At 55.8% G+C, this 14,044-nt stretch overlaps 1 protein-coding gene across 4 annotated transcripts in view; it reads left to right on the top strand.

Annotated features, from left to right (window-relative positions):
- The window catches only part of ZBTB7A (zinc finger and BTB domain containing 7A), a 29,174-nt gene extending 20,945 nt beyond the window's left edge, over positions 1-8,229 (top strand). For all 4 annotated transcript variants that reach the window (XM_074307970.1, XM_074307945.1, XM_074307954.1 and 1 more), the window contains exon 3: positions 2,573-8,229. In XM_074307970.1, the coding sequence (XP_074164071.1) occupies positions 2,573-3,014 (442 nt within the window). In that variant the 3' untranslated portion in view covers positions 3,015-8,229. The remainder of the gene's footprint in view (positions 1-2,572) is intronic.
- Positions 8,230-14,044: the final 5,815 nt, after the last annotated feature.

Here is a 14,044-nt window from a genome sequence, read left to right as displayed (position 1 = left end):
ATTCTCCCATCTTACACATGGAGAAACTGAGGCCCAGGCAGGGGAAGTGACCTCTTCAGGGCTAGCTAATTAGTCAGACTGGGCACCCAATCAAGCAAACTCCAAGGGTGACTTTACAGGTGACACCACTTCAAGCCAGCATTCTCACCCCCTCCTCAGGGAAGAGTAGCCATGCCCCCTTCTCTCCTGAGCTGGGGGTCCCGAGTCTCCCCTGCCCCACTCTGTGCTGCCCCTGGGGCCCGCTGGGGACTTCCCCGAGCCCAGAGCTTGGTTTCACTCTGAATCGAAGGTGGCTGTGCCGCAGGGGGCGTGGGTGAGGGCTGGCTCTCCTGGGCAGAATTTCCCCCGAGGGCAGAAGCCCCAGGTCTCTGGTGCCCTCACTCGCCTGCGTCTGGGGAGCTTTCCAGGGGACTTTCTTAGCCCGCGACGGGGGAAGGAGAGATGAATCTGGATGACGGGATGAAGGGAGATGAGGAACGCAGGCCTGTCACCAGGAGCAGCTCACGTCCCCTTTTGGCCTCGTTTCCTCAGCAGTAGAATGGGGACAGCGTGTGTATCGCTTGCTGTGAAGAAAGAGCTTTGCAAGACATAAAAAGAAAGCGCTAGAAAAACATGAATTATTATTAGCCCCATGTCAGTTATGGGGAAACTGAAGCCCATGAGGGGAAGTATTATGTCTCTGGTCACATAGGGGAGCAGTGGAGTGGATTCAAAGCCCTCTGACTCTGGGACCTCTCAGCACCTTCTTCTCTGCTCAGAATTCTGTTCTTCTCCGTGCTCAGGGACGAGCACAGAGCCTTGTCTTCAGGCAGCCCCTTTGCTGCTCCCCACGTTGGCTCCTCAGGCTTTGGGGCCCAGGCAGCCCCTCTTGCTCTGAGACCTTTTTTAGCATTTGGAGCTACCCTGGGCTTCCCCCTCCCCGACCACTCTGGCTAGGGGCTTGAGGCACCTCCCTTGACCCCAGGCCTGCTAACCCCCTGAGCTCATCCCCTCTTTCCCACCCTCTCTTAGGACCAGGAGTCAGCAGGGCCTCCAGTGAGTCACCGGCACATTGAGTAAGACAGGGGCCTGTGGCAGAGACTGGGCCGTAATTATACATCGTCACCAAGGGCTTAGGAAACCCACTGCCTCCCACCTCCAGGGACAGCTGGGAGAGGGCCAGGAAGGGACCTGCCCCTTCCAGGCTGGGCTGAGGTAGCTGTGGCCAGGGCCTAGAACCCTGCCTGCCAGTGGCTGAGGAAAGGGAGGAGCTTCCTCACAGAACGTGGAGGCAACCTGGAGACCCTCCTTCTAGGGCAGGGATCTTGGGCAAGCTGCTTTCTTTCACAGCGCCTCACTTTTCCCATCATTAGTCTTTCTTGGCCTTCTTCTTGGCTGTTGGGATGGCTCCACTCAGTGTGCAGAAGTAGTGTTGATGGTGCTGCTACTGCTTGGCCCTGGCTAGTCGGACAGCACCCAGCCCTGGGGAGGCCCAGCTGGCCAGCAGCCCACAGGCCTCGAGGCCCCAGAGTCGCTGCCCTTCTGTCAATGAGGGACTTGGCTGGGGCAGGGAAGATCTGGGGCTCCCTCCGCTGCTGCAGAAATAAAGGAAGAAGCTGTGGCTTGTGGGGCATCCTGCATGGGGACAGGAACCCTCTTCCGCTCGGCAGACAGCACTCTGGGGTGGATGAAGGGGTGTTCATGCCTTGGTCTTCCTTGGGGAATAGGGCCTGAGAGCTCTGCCTAGAGGCCTCAGGAGCTCTGTGCTGCAAAGCAGCAGCTCCAAGGATGGTTTGGGGTAGAAAGGAACACTTGTTTCCTCCTGAACTAGAGGGCTGTGTGGCCACTTGGAGCTCTATATGTGAGACCTTCTGAAATGCCTCTTGTCTCATACCACTGTAAAGTTTGGGGAAAGATGGGCCGGCAGTTTCTAAGCATCTCTAGGAAGGGAAGGAGCATCTGCAGGGCCCCGTTGGAGATCCTCCTCTTTAATCTCTTTTCTACTTTGAGGTTCCCTTGTCTCCAGAACACAGCCGGGTCCTAGGTAGCTCCAGGCATGGTGCGAACCTCAGAAAAGCTACCCAAATCTTCCCTGTGCAGTGTGAGGAAAGGGGAGATGTTTGTGTCCTGGTGGGAGGGGGCCCCTGCTGAATTCTGGCCCTCTGGCCCACGCCGGGGCTTCTGACCCCATCCCACGCCTTTGCTTTGAGGCTCTGGCCAGGGGCAGGAAGGGGGTTCCCTTGGAGTGAGTCACTCACCATGGCTTAGTTCTGAGGGTCCAGGGTGTGGAGTTTTGCCTCCTTGGTCACTTACTGTCACGTCTGCGGCCTTGTTTAAGGCTCTGTCTGGTTCAAAGACTTGGTTTCCTTATTCCTAAAATGACTTCGTTTCAGAGGTCCCACTAGGTGGTCCCCTCAGCTCTCAATCTGTGCTCCCAGACCCATTTCCCGCTCAGAGCGGGGGTGGCCGGTGTGGGGGAAGCCCTCTCCCCTGCTGGCTCTGGTTTTCCCGGGGTCTGGTGGGGGTTGGGGGCACCTGGGCAGGGAAGGGGCCTGGCCCGCCCCCATTGAGCCCTGCTCTTTCCCCTCTGCAGGCAGGACAAGCTGAAGGTCCACATGCGGAAGCACACGGGGGAGAAGCCCTACCTGTGCCAGCAGTGCGGGGCTGCCTTTGCCCACAACTACGACTTGAAGAACCACATGCGGGTGCACACGGGCCTGCGGCCCTACCAGTGTGAGAGCTGCTTCAAGACTTTCGTCCGCTCCGACCACTTGCACAGGCACCTCAAGAAGGACGGCTGCAACGGAATCCCCTCCCGCCGAGGCCGCAAGCCACGGGTGCGCGACTCGGGGGCGGGGGCTGCTCCGGCCCCCGCACCAGTGGCCCAGGACGGCCGGCGCCACCGGCCCGAGAAGCACTTTAAGGAGGAAGAGGAGGAGGACGAGGAAGAAGAGCAGCCCCAGCCTGAGGCCCCGGGCAGGTTGAATGTAGCGGGAGGGTCAGCTGACGGTAACTTAACGACCGGACTCTCCTAAAACCAAAAACACAGAGAAAAATTCTATCTATATACAGATCTCTCTATATACATATATATATATATAGACATATATATATATGAAGCGTCACAAAATCTAGTTAGTTCTATCCTCCGATTTTCTCTTTAATGATGTTTTCTCCTTCCCTCTTCCAATCCCCTTCCCTTCCAGGACCCCATGATTTTTGAGAAGACTCTTTCTAGGCCTGCCATCCCCCTCTCCACCAGGGAGGGGACCCAGGGATCTGGATTTTGGCCTATCCAAGGCCATTTTTGAGGTGGCATTGGTGGCAGGCTCCAGGCCCCAACTCCAGGACTTGATTTTGGGCCTGGTTGGGCTCTGGAGGGTTCAAGGTGGGGTGGGGGTGATTGACAGTTGGGTTTTTATTTTTCACTGGTTGGTTGGTTCCTTCCCACTCCCCCTTCCCCCAAGTAATGTCATGAGGGGTGGCGGGGAATGGTGGGAGCCCTTCTTCCTGAGTCTTTCAGACAAGACCTTAAAAGATGTCCGTCCGCTGCTAGTGGACGTTAAAATAGCCCCTTCCCCACCCTGCTCCTTGATCTTGCTCTGCACACCGCTGACCCCTCCCCTTTCCTCAGGGCACTTATTGGGGGTTGTCCCCACCCCCTCCCTCGCACAACTTTCCTATTCCCCAAAACCACCCTTCTTCCCTCCCCCTCTAACTCCTGCTTTTACTCTCCTGGGGTGTGGGGGAGGCTGAGAATGGGGGTCGTGGCTCCTAGATGCCTACTTGGGCCCCCTCTCTCCTGGCCTTTGAAACCCAAATATATTTATTTTCTTGGGCTTATCAAGGAGGAGAGGAGGCCCAGGGATGGGGGGACTGGGGAAATGGAGTGGGGTACATTGAGGGGATCCTCCCTCCCTCCTGCCTCTGCACTTAACTACTTAGTGTGAGTCCCTGCTCTGTGGGCTTCCTCTCCATCTCTGCAACCCCCCCGCCCGGCCAGGGTGAGCCGTATCAGGGACCCCGTCATCTCACCCTGCCAGGGGAGGTGGGGGGGCCACTTAACAGCCTGCGTGGCCTTGCCAGCCCCCTTTGGGGAAAGAGATGTTCAGAGATTAAAAGCCCTTTCCCTCAAAAAGCACTTTTTAGATTATTTTTAAAACACCTTTCCAGAGAGGCAGCACAGGGTGAATGTCGGCAGAGAGAGGATGGAGGGGGAGGCAGGGTGGTCAGGGCAGCTGGTGCCAGGACCAGAGCCAGGCAGATGGGGGAGGGGGAGGAGAGAGAGTGGAGATGTTTGATGCAGTGAAAGCAATAAGTAAAAAAAAAAAAAAAAAAATTTATAAAATAGAAGAAAAAAAAAGTAGAAAAAGACAAAAAAACCAACCACGTTTGAAGTCTTAGCACTTTGTGATGGAACGGGTACTACACTTTATCTGAATTCTTAATTTAAAAACATGTTTACAAGTTGCAACCAACTTCTATGGAAAATTAAAAAGATAAAAAAAGTGATTATTACAAAAAAAAAAAAAGAAAAAAGAAATTCCTTTAAAAATCAATTTATTTTTGTAAAAAACAATAAAAAGAAAAACCCACTGATGCAGAATCCACTTCTGTTTCCCGCAGTAGAACCAGGAACTGGGCTTAGGGGGTTCTGCGATAGGACTAGAACCTTCTAGAACATTTGCCCATTGCAACAAAGCTTGAATCTCAGGCAGGAATATGGGGTTTTGTGTTGGGATGATTTTTTTTTTTCTCCTTCCCTCCATTTTGTTCTCTCTTCTTTGGTTCTCTCATGGTTTTTCTCCATGTCTTACTTGCCATTTTGTTGGCCAGAGACGTGGCCCCTGACCCTAGTGGGTCTCCTGAGAGGAGGGAGTTCTCAGAAAGGGCTCTGTCTAGATCACTTACGTTACAACCAGCTAGACCAGTCCGAAAGGTCTTTCTGAAATGCCTGCCTCCCGTGGCCCTGGGCCCCTCGTGACCCCGCAACCCCATTTCCCACTCTCTGCCCATACTCCCTCAGGACCTGCCTTTTGGCTCCCTTCCAACATGGTGGACTAAAAACATGGCTCGTAGAGTCTGCCTGGAGCGGCCATCTTGAAAGGCCTGTTACCATTCAATGGGGCCCCAGGACGGGGAGGTGCCCGATTTCAGGGCCTCTTTTGCCCGACACCCTTGTTTTTATTCTAAGGCACTGACTGTCAAATGAGGGCCTCTCCCTGGGACGCCCATCCCATTTAGGCCATGACTGGGGAAACGGTGTTGGGGGGAACCTCTTCCAGAGACCAGACCTCGCCGGGCCCTGCGGACAGGTCCCTCTGAGTTCTCACCTGTCGGCACAGCCCCGGTGCCCGGCCCGGCCTCCCCCTCCCAGGGGCTTTCTGCAGTCCCTCGGGAGGCGGCGGCTTTGGGGGACCCCAATGCCGGGTCCCGGGCCGGCCGCTCTAACTCCTATACTCCTAGAGGGTACCTCTGCTTAGCACTGGCCCCCCTCACACATATGCAAAAACCCGGTGCGGACTTGTAAATAGACGCAACTTTGGAGTTCCTTCTGGTAAAGCCCCAAGCGGTGGTATCTGTTTCCCTAGCTTCAGCCGCCAGCATCCCAGCTCCTGAGCCCCCCCTTCCCTTTCTCCGCACACCTTCGAGAAGTTTAAAAAATTTTAAAAAAGGGAAGTTTTCATAGAAGGTGGCTTTAAAAAAGTCCCGCTCTCCCCCTCCCCAGGTGTCTCAGGCCCGCTGGGACAAGGACCCCCGCTTCATCTCCCCCCCAGGCGGGAGCTGGAGCCCAGCCTTGGCTGACTACTCTCGCCCCTCCCAGCCTCAGCCTGGCCTATTTCACACCTGAAAAATCACAGGGTGAGCTATTTTGGAATCACCATCTGCTCCAGGGAGGGAGGAGTGACAGGCTCCCCAGCAAGGGGGAGGGGAGCAGAGGGGGGGGCATTTCGGGGGGGAACGGTTCCCCAGGTGCGACCTCAGGACCTCTCCCTCCTCCCTTCCTGGGGCCCCTCAGCAATAAAACCAGTCAGAGAGACTCCCCGGCTGAAGCCTCTCCGCAGGCCCAGGGCCTGACTCGTCCAGGCAGGGCTTGGTGGGCAGCTGCATTTGGGGAACACAGATACCACCCCTTCATCTGCTGACGACATTAAGTTAGAAGGGGGAGGGGGACAGGACTTGTAGGCAACACTTTAACACGAACCTCAAGAAGGTTTGCACTAAACCCCAGCTCCCCTTCTCCCGCTGCCTGCCTGCGCGCCCGCCTCCCCCCTCCCCCTGAGACCCTCCTGTCCCCAGGCCCGTTCTGCCTTAACCTCCTTCCCTGTGCATGGGACCTCAGACAGGCTGCCCGGCTCTCCCTGCTCATTCACATAGTGTATATAAACCTGGATTGATTTTATTTTTATTTTTAAATTAAGGTTGTGATAAAGTGTTGCCAAAGAATTATTGCATTTCAGGAAAAAAACAGAAAAGCGAAGTGTGTGTGTGTGTGTGTGTGTGTGTGGTGGTGGTGGTGGTGGTGGTGGTGGGGAACATGTGACGCGTCAACAGAAACAGCAGAATTGATTTGTTCCATGGTTTTGTTTTTAAATGACAGCAACAAGACAAAATTGTTCCTTCCTTGCATCGTGGTGAAGCCGTGTTTGTGCGTCCGCTACCGGGCCAGGGCTCGCCGTAGGCAAGGGCCCCAGGGGATCGGACGCTCTCCCCAGGAGCCAGGGGTTTCAGGGGACCAACCCCAGGGGGATGCGGAGGAGGCCCCGGCCGGAGGAACTCTCCCCGTTCCCCCGCCGCCAGTGTCTCTAGACAGGGTCAGCCAGAAGGGAGCTCACGGCCGGGCTAGGGGCTTCGGGGGTATGTAGCCATGTTCCTGATGCTGCTTCTCCCCTCCTCTCTCCCTCTGAGATTAAAACATAACAAAAACTCACCAAGACCATGCAAAAATACTATTTAAAACAGGAACCAGTGAATGTAATGTGATGGACAAGGGGCAGGAGCAGGATTTGGGGGGGTCTGCACTGGCTCAGCTGGCAGTCCGTGGGCTGTCAGGCAGTCGTACCAAAGTGTGCTGTCCCCTCCTCCGATGGGCAGGGATGGGGGACAGCCAAGGACCAGGGCCAGGAGGCTTCCGGGCTTCCCGATGCCTGGTCCCGTCAGGGATACCTGTCCCTGCCTCCATGTTTAGGGTCCCCACAGCCATTCCACAAACCCAATCCCCCCCCAACCCCTTCGATTACCTTTGTAACTAAGCTTCTATCTGTCCCTCTAACTCCCCTCCTTTGTGGGGGCATCTGCCTTTTACCCCCCGAGGTCAGAGTGGGATGAGAGCGGGGCAAAAGCCCCGCTTCCCGGGACAGAGGTACCTTAGAAGGGGTAGGGGGGTTGAGGATTGGGCTGTTGTTCTTTGCACTAATTAGACCCACTGACCACAAAGGGAGTGGTTCTGTTGCACATGGCCAAGGCTGGAGGTCAGCATGGAGGAAAGGGTTCAACCCAGGGATTTGAGGGCAAGAGAGAGGAGGAACGAAGCACTCAGAGATGACAGGGAGTAGGGAGGTGGGGAACAGGGGGAGGAATCTTTGTACTCTGGGGAATCCATTCCTCTCCCCCCACCCCTCATGCCAGACACTTCCTTGCCCAGCCGTGAGCACCCCAGCTCCGGAGTTAAAGATTGTTCAGGCAGCCGGATTGGAGAATAGAAACCTATTTTTTAAGAAAGAAAGATATTTATATTTGCAGTTTATTTTAAAGAGTTATTTAAGCAGAGGAAGAGTGCGGCTGAGTCCGGCTTGAGCCTGGGGGAGCAGAGTGTCTGCAGGACGACCGGGTCCCCAGAGCCAAGTCGAGCTCTCTCTATATATCTATATATACAGATTTAAACTTTATTGGGGCGTGTGGGGGAGTGGCTGTGTGGAGGGGGGGAGAGGCACACAAGAACTTCCGGCCGATCCCTTCCTCTTGACAGTGGAGGAAGGGGGGCTGGCAAGGCAAGGTGGTCAATAGGGTTCAGAGCCCTGGGGTCTGGGGGGGGGTTCCCAGCCAGCAGATTCAAGCACAGAGAAGACATTCCATGGACTGTATCTGAGTGTTTATAACGTATGGGAGAAAAAAGAAATGGATTAAAATGCACTTTTGGGGGAGGGGGGCTTTAAAAATAATTTTAAAAACCCAAAAAAAGGACAAAAATGAAACGCAAAACATTCATTTTTCTTGTATATAAAGACCACTAAAAACAGCTGTAAACACCCCTGTTGGTTGCCTCCTTTGTCTCATTCTGCTTTGTCCTGGGAGAGGGAGGGAGTGGTTCTGGGGTGCTGGGCACTGCTGCTTCATGACATTTTGGGGGGCAGGGGAAGCGTACCAAACTTCCAGGAAGGAGATGAAGTCCCTAGGCTCCAGGCATCCCTTTACTTCACGTTCCAGGCTGGGGGATCACCCCGCATTTGGGGGATCAGGATTAGATCTGCTGGAATAGATCCATTTCTGGGTGGGAAAATAACTCCTCTGGGACTTTTTGTGTCTTTGAAACAGTCCCAGTCTGGTGGCGCACCTCCTCCAGCCTCAGGGAAGGGGCCATGGGTGGGGGGGTCGGAGGGCAGAGATAGAACATGGAACATCGTCCCCCAGACAAGAGTGGGGGAGTGGGGAGCGGAGCGAGGGAGGCGGGGGTGGGGGGAGCCCCACGCCCTGCTCATTCTGCTTTGGGGCAGGACCTTCCAGAGCCCACCTGCTCTCTTGGACTCCCCGGGATGAGCTGGGCATCTCCCTTGATGGCTCCACATCTTTGGTCCAGCTGCGCCACCCGGTTTGTCCGACCTTAAATACTCCTGGGCCAGAGGATGGGAGTTGGAGCCGGATGATCAGAAGGAAAAGATGGCCTCTGGCTCAGGCTCCCCCTGCCCGCTTAGCCTAGCACCTCACAGTTTACAAATGGTATCCTAGCAACAAGCCTGAGCCTACGGATCACGCCCATGCAAACAGGCTAAGGGGCGACAGGATTTCACCTAAGGAGGGCTGAATCTTTATCTCCGAGGCCTACTGTGCTGCCTGGCACGTGTGGGGCACTGGCACACTTCTGGGATAGAGCCAGGAAGCAGACGTGTTCATCTCCGCTCCTTGGTCCCGGACTTAGGGTGGGCTGCACGAGGGGGGCCTCTTGGGGTCCCTTTGGCTTATTTTCCCTCCTGGCCCTTCACCAGACCCTGGGGGAAAAGATGTCTTCAGTGTGGGGTGGCACCGGCTGGCCCCCTGAGCGGCCCGCCTGAGCCTGAGAGGTGAATGATAGGAGGGGGGTGCTGGGTGGCTGAGGGGCCCTCCCTCCCCTGACTGCCCGCCGTCTCCTGGGCCCGGACGGATGGAGAGAAGCTGAGTCCTCTCAGTGGGGCTCCTCTCCCTCTCCTCCCTCCCGGTCTCAGATAACAGCACTCGGGCAGGGATGCCCACATGGCAGAGGGCTGGGGGAGATACCACGGCCGTCTCCCCACGCTCGCTCTCCGAGAAGGCAGAAGCTGTGGAGCTTTAGAAGGGGAGGGGAACAGGTCCTGACGAGCAGCTCTATCTGCTGGAGCTTTGTAAATCCCCCTCTGATCCTCACCGCCCCCCCAAAGTGCTGTTGTATCCCATTGTACAGTTGAGGAAACTGGCCCAGATAAGGGGGCGGGCCCAGAGTCCCTCGCTGGTAAGTGTTTGAGGCTAGATCTGAATTCATCTACTGACTCCTGGCCCAGCACGATCCGCTCCGGCGCAGGGCGGCGGACACTTCGGATCGAGGAGTAAAAATAGTGCTGGGGCCAGGGCAGGGGGGGCAGGATCAGAGAAATCCCTCTACAGAATCTCTGAGGAAAACAACCCGGAGGCCGGGGAACGCTGGAAACCGCCTCGTCCCAAGGCTGTGGAGATGGACCTGTGGAGGTGAAAGCTAGGCGGCTACAGCCGTGACAGCCACATGGTGAGGCGGTCTGGGGACTCGCCAGCGGCCCCCCGAGGATTGGGGAGGGGGCTGGCCCAGGTGGAGCCGCCGCGCTCCGTCTCCCACTCACCCAGGCTCCTCTGCAGCGGCAGGGGAGCAAGGTCAGGTCCTTGGCCAGGAGCATCTGGCCTGGAACACCCCCTCCAGGCCCTCTAAGCCAATGCTAATTGCCAGCACCTCACTGGCTAACCTGCCCTGACCCCCAGCCCAGGGACCACGCCAGGAGATTAGCCCGTGTCATAAGCCTCCTAGTTTTTAAGGCCGGAGAGAGATTTGGGGGCTCATCTCGGCAGCTTAGGCGATCCAGCTGTTTCTGGGTGGGGGTGGGGGAGAGGGGACCCTAATGCAGCCTCCTGAGACCTGAGCTGCCTCTCATCACAAGCGGAGGAGGAAACTAGGCCGGGGGTTTGGGGAGGACTGGCCAGACCTGGCAGCCACTGATAGGCCCTTTGGGGGTCAGAGGACTTCATCTCTCCGCCTCCTTCCCAATTATCTCCCGACCTCATCGCCGTGTGGCCCCTATCGGAGCCGCCAAGGTCTTTGAAAAGAACTCGGGGACCATCACAGCGGGGCTGGGCCTGTTGTGGAGGCTGGAGGGAGAGCAGCCGACAGCTGCTTTGTGAAGGGGCGCGGGCGGGGGCGGGGGGGAGGGGGGGGGCGGAAGGTAACCGTGGAACCCTGGAGGCATCCAACCCCCGGAGACAGCCGAAGCACCATCTATAAAGTGTGGGCTGAATGCACCGGCCCCAGCACCCCCAGACTCACTTTCTGCAGCCACCCCTTACCCAGGGAAACAAGGGGGCACAGTTCTCCTGTCAGGGCCCATCCGATCGTTCCTTGGCTAAGCTGGTCGAGGCTTGGAGTAAGGTTCTTTTGGAAAGCGTCTAGTGCACCCTGTTTTATAGATACGGAAACCCAGAGCGACTGGGGGGCCACGCAGACCCCTAGGTCTGACAGTGAGAACGCAGCTCTTCCCTCCATGAGGGCAGCAGCCTGGCCCATAAGGGGAGCCGGCTCTTAAGCACATCTGCTTCTTCCTAGGCGGCGGCCTTGGGAGGGAGGCTGTGCGCTGGTAGTGTGGGACACTGCCCGGGCCTCCGGCCGCCAGGCAGTCCTCCAGGGCAGGAGAGGAGGAAGGAGAGGGGGGTGCGGGGTGCACAGGACTTTTAACTGGACCGGTGCAAGTGGGGTTTGGGGCTGAATTCATCTTCCCGACTCGGATGTTGGGCCCTAGACACCTCAGATCCAGGAGAAAAACAGTGTTGCCATGCTGAGGGCAGGGCCTACAGGCGGTGAGAGAATGTACCTCAGTTGTGGGAGTTCTGATACTGTCTCCACCCCACGGCCTTAAAAAAAGAGACACGCTGACATCAGTGTGTGCGGAAAGGTGCTGTTGGGTCTCTCGTCCTGGGACCACCTGCAGTCAAAGGTGGGGTCAGAAGGCAAAGGTCAGAAGTGATGCAGTCAACCCTGAGGGGAGTAAGAAAGGCCAGGCGCCCCCGAGGGGGAATTCCCTGAGAGGAGACGGGGAGTCAGGGATCTGAACTCGGGGGTTGACTCTGCCCTTTTAATCAGGATTTGACCTGCTGGACTGTCAGTGGAAGGGGAAGAGGTTGGGACCTGGGCATCATGAGACCCTGCTTCCATCGCCCAAGGCCTCAGTGAGGATGGCCCAGCCCCTCCTTGGGTCGGTCCTGTTACAGAGGGCCTCCTGGCTACTCCAGGCCGAACTAGGCCCTTCTGGAGCATCATTAACAAACGACCCAAGGTCCGGGAGCATTTGCAGCGAGGACCCGTCAAGAACACACCTCTTCTGCCGGCTGTTGCTAGTTCTCCTGGGAGCCTTCCTCCAGTTTTATCCTGGTGTGAGGGATAGCCTGCAGCCACACCCGCAAACACTGTATGCTCCACATATGGCCCAGCCTGCAGGGATGCACCAAAGGCCACCTGGGGCCTTCCAAACTCATGGGATCACAGGTTAGGGGTCCAACTTGTTGGAGCCCACACATGCGAGGCCATCCAGCTGTCAAGCAGCTCTGGCAGATTTCTGATGCTTTGGGTTCTGGCGGCGCACACCAGACGGTCCTTTCCGCGGGCCAGCCAGAGCCAGCGTTTAGCCAATGCATACAGACTGGGTAAAAGCAGTCTGGTATGGTGGAAAGAACACCGTCCTTGGTGCAAGTTAACTAAAAACGGAGCTAAGACTTTTCTGGACACTTGCATTTGGGGCCATTTGCAAAATGGAGACACTTTTCTGCCTCACTGAGCTATCGGAAAGGGAGAACTCTTGACCTTTTCTCTGGTCACAGGGTGGCTGGGTAGCCCATGTTTGAAGTAAGCCAGGAGCTGCTGAGGAAGGTGTGGTGTCTCGGCTGTGTCCAGTCCGGCTTTCACGCACACACATCACCTGTTCAAGGCCATCAGGATTGTTATGGAGCAGTGGGTGGTGCAGTGGATGTTGTGCCGGCCTAGAATCAGAACACCCAACTTCCTGGATTCAAATCTGGCTCAGATACTTATTGGTGGGTGACCCTTGGCGACTCCCTTAACTCAGTTGCCTTTTTCCTTGAAGATCCCAGTAACTGCCAAGAAAACCCCAAGTAGGGTCGTGAAGAATCGGACCAAAAGCAATTTAACCCAGGATTGTTCCAAGCTGACAGAGAAGCAAACAGCCTTAGGAGGAGGGATGCAGCCAAGTCACAAGCAAGCGACAGGAAGTTCGTAGACCTAGGACTCCAATTATGGAGGATCTCGGAGTCGGATCTTTCCCAACCTCTTCAGTTCTCTGACCCGAGGTTCCTATTGACACTGAGTCCGCAAGAGCACCCCACGGTGGCAGCCGCAGCGCCAGAATGCACCAGCTCCACCTGGCAAGATGCTTTTGGCTCCTTCAGGGTGGTGGGGCGGATGGCACAAAAGTACCCTGTCCACTCCAGCTCCCTCAGGCACATCTCGTGTTAGATACTCTTCTCCTGGTGATGTGGAGGGGAATGAGAGCCAGAAAAAGCCCTCTTTACATTTACAAAATGTTTCCCTCACCACTACCCTGTGAGGTAGGTAGTGCAAGTATCAATGAGTTAACAAGCATTTATTAAACATTTACTCTGTGCCCAGCACCTCAGTAGATACTTGGTGGTACAAGAAGAAAAAAGGTCCTACCCTCAGGGTTGTTTACCCAGGAAACAAGTAATCATCTCCATTTTGCAAATGGGAAAACTGAGGCCCAGAGCCGGGAAGCGTTAGGAGCCACAGGCAGTAACCCTTAAAACCAGGGTTTGAACAGATCACCTCTCAGAACCCCATTCTTTCCACTCCGTCACACTGGACCTGGACGGAGACGAATCCAAGCTGCTTTTAGACACTCCTTTTCATCCAAAGATGACCTGGTCAATATAGCGGAGGAAGGCCACGCGCTACAGGGTCCATCTAAGCAGCCCTTTAGGGTTATGCCCCCTCGGATGGCTAGATGGCTTCGCCTAGTGTGAAATCCCAGGAGATAGGCGTTCCTCCGTCCTCTGAGGCAGTCTCCTCTTCCCCAGGCTGAGCAGGGTTGGCAACGTACACACCTTGCCTTCTTTTCTGAAGAAAGGCCGTTGTCCTTGATCCGTTGAGCTTATACGGAGGTACCTCAGTACTGACTGAAGGGCCTTCTGTCACCAGGATGAGACAGGCCAGGTTCTGATAGCTTCACCTGGTCACAGAGCACTGTCCATGACAGAAAGGCCCATTTGCTTACCGATCCCATTGAGCTCCATGCTGATGGGCTGCGTGGCAATGCCAGCTGATGCCCAGAGCTGGCTCTGCCAGGTCAGAGGAAGGCAAAGGCTCTGGCTATTATGAAGGCAGGTTTGGGGGGAAAAATCCCACAGTGATTACCGTGGCACAATTACAGGGCTTGCTGTGTTCTCACGACCCAGCTATGTTTGCCACATAGTGTTTATCAGGGTTTAGGCTGGAGCTCTTGACCCTTAAGCCTAATATATAAAATGATAAAATCAGCTCAAGATTCAGGATTTCAATCAAGGAGCTATGCTGCATCCAGAGAAAATGGAAAGGACAGGAGACTTGGGGCAAAGAAGTGACATGCAAGGT

The sequence above is a fragment of the Sminthopsis crassicaudata genome, chromosome 1 (assembly GCF_048593235.1).
Source record: "Sminthopsis crassicaudata isolate SCR6 chromosome 1, ASM4859323v1, whole genome shotgun sequence".
Taxonomy (NCBI): Eukaryota; Metazoa; Chordata; class Mammalia; order Dasyuromorphia; family Dasyuridae; genus Sminthopsis; species Sminthopsis crassicaudata.
Note: the sequence above shows the minus strand (reverse complement) of the source record. Positions and strands in the feature narration are given on the sequence as shown.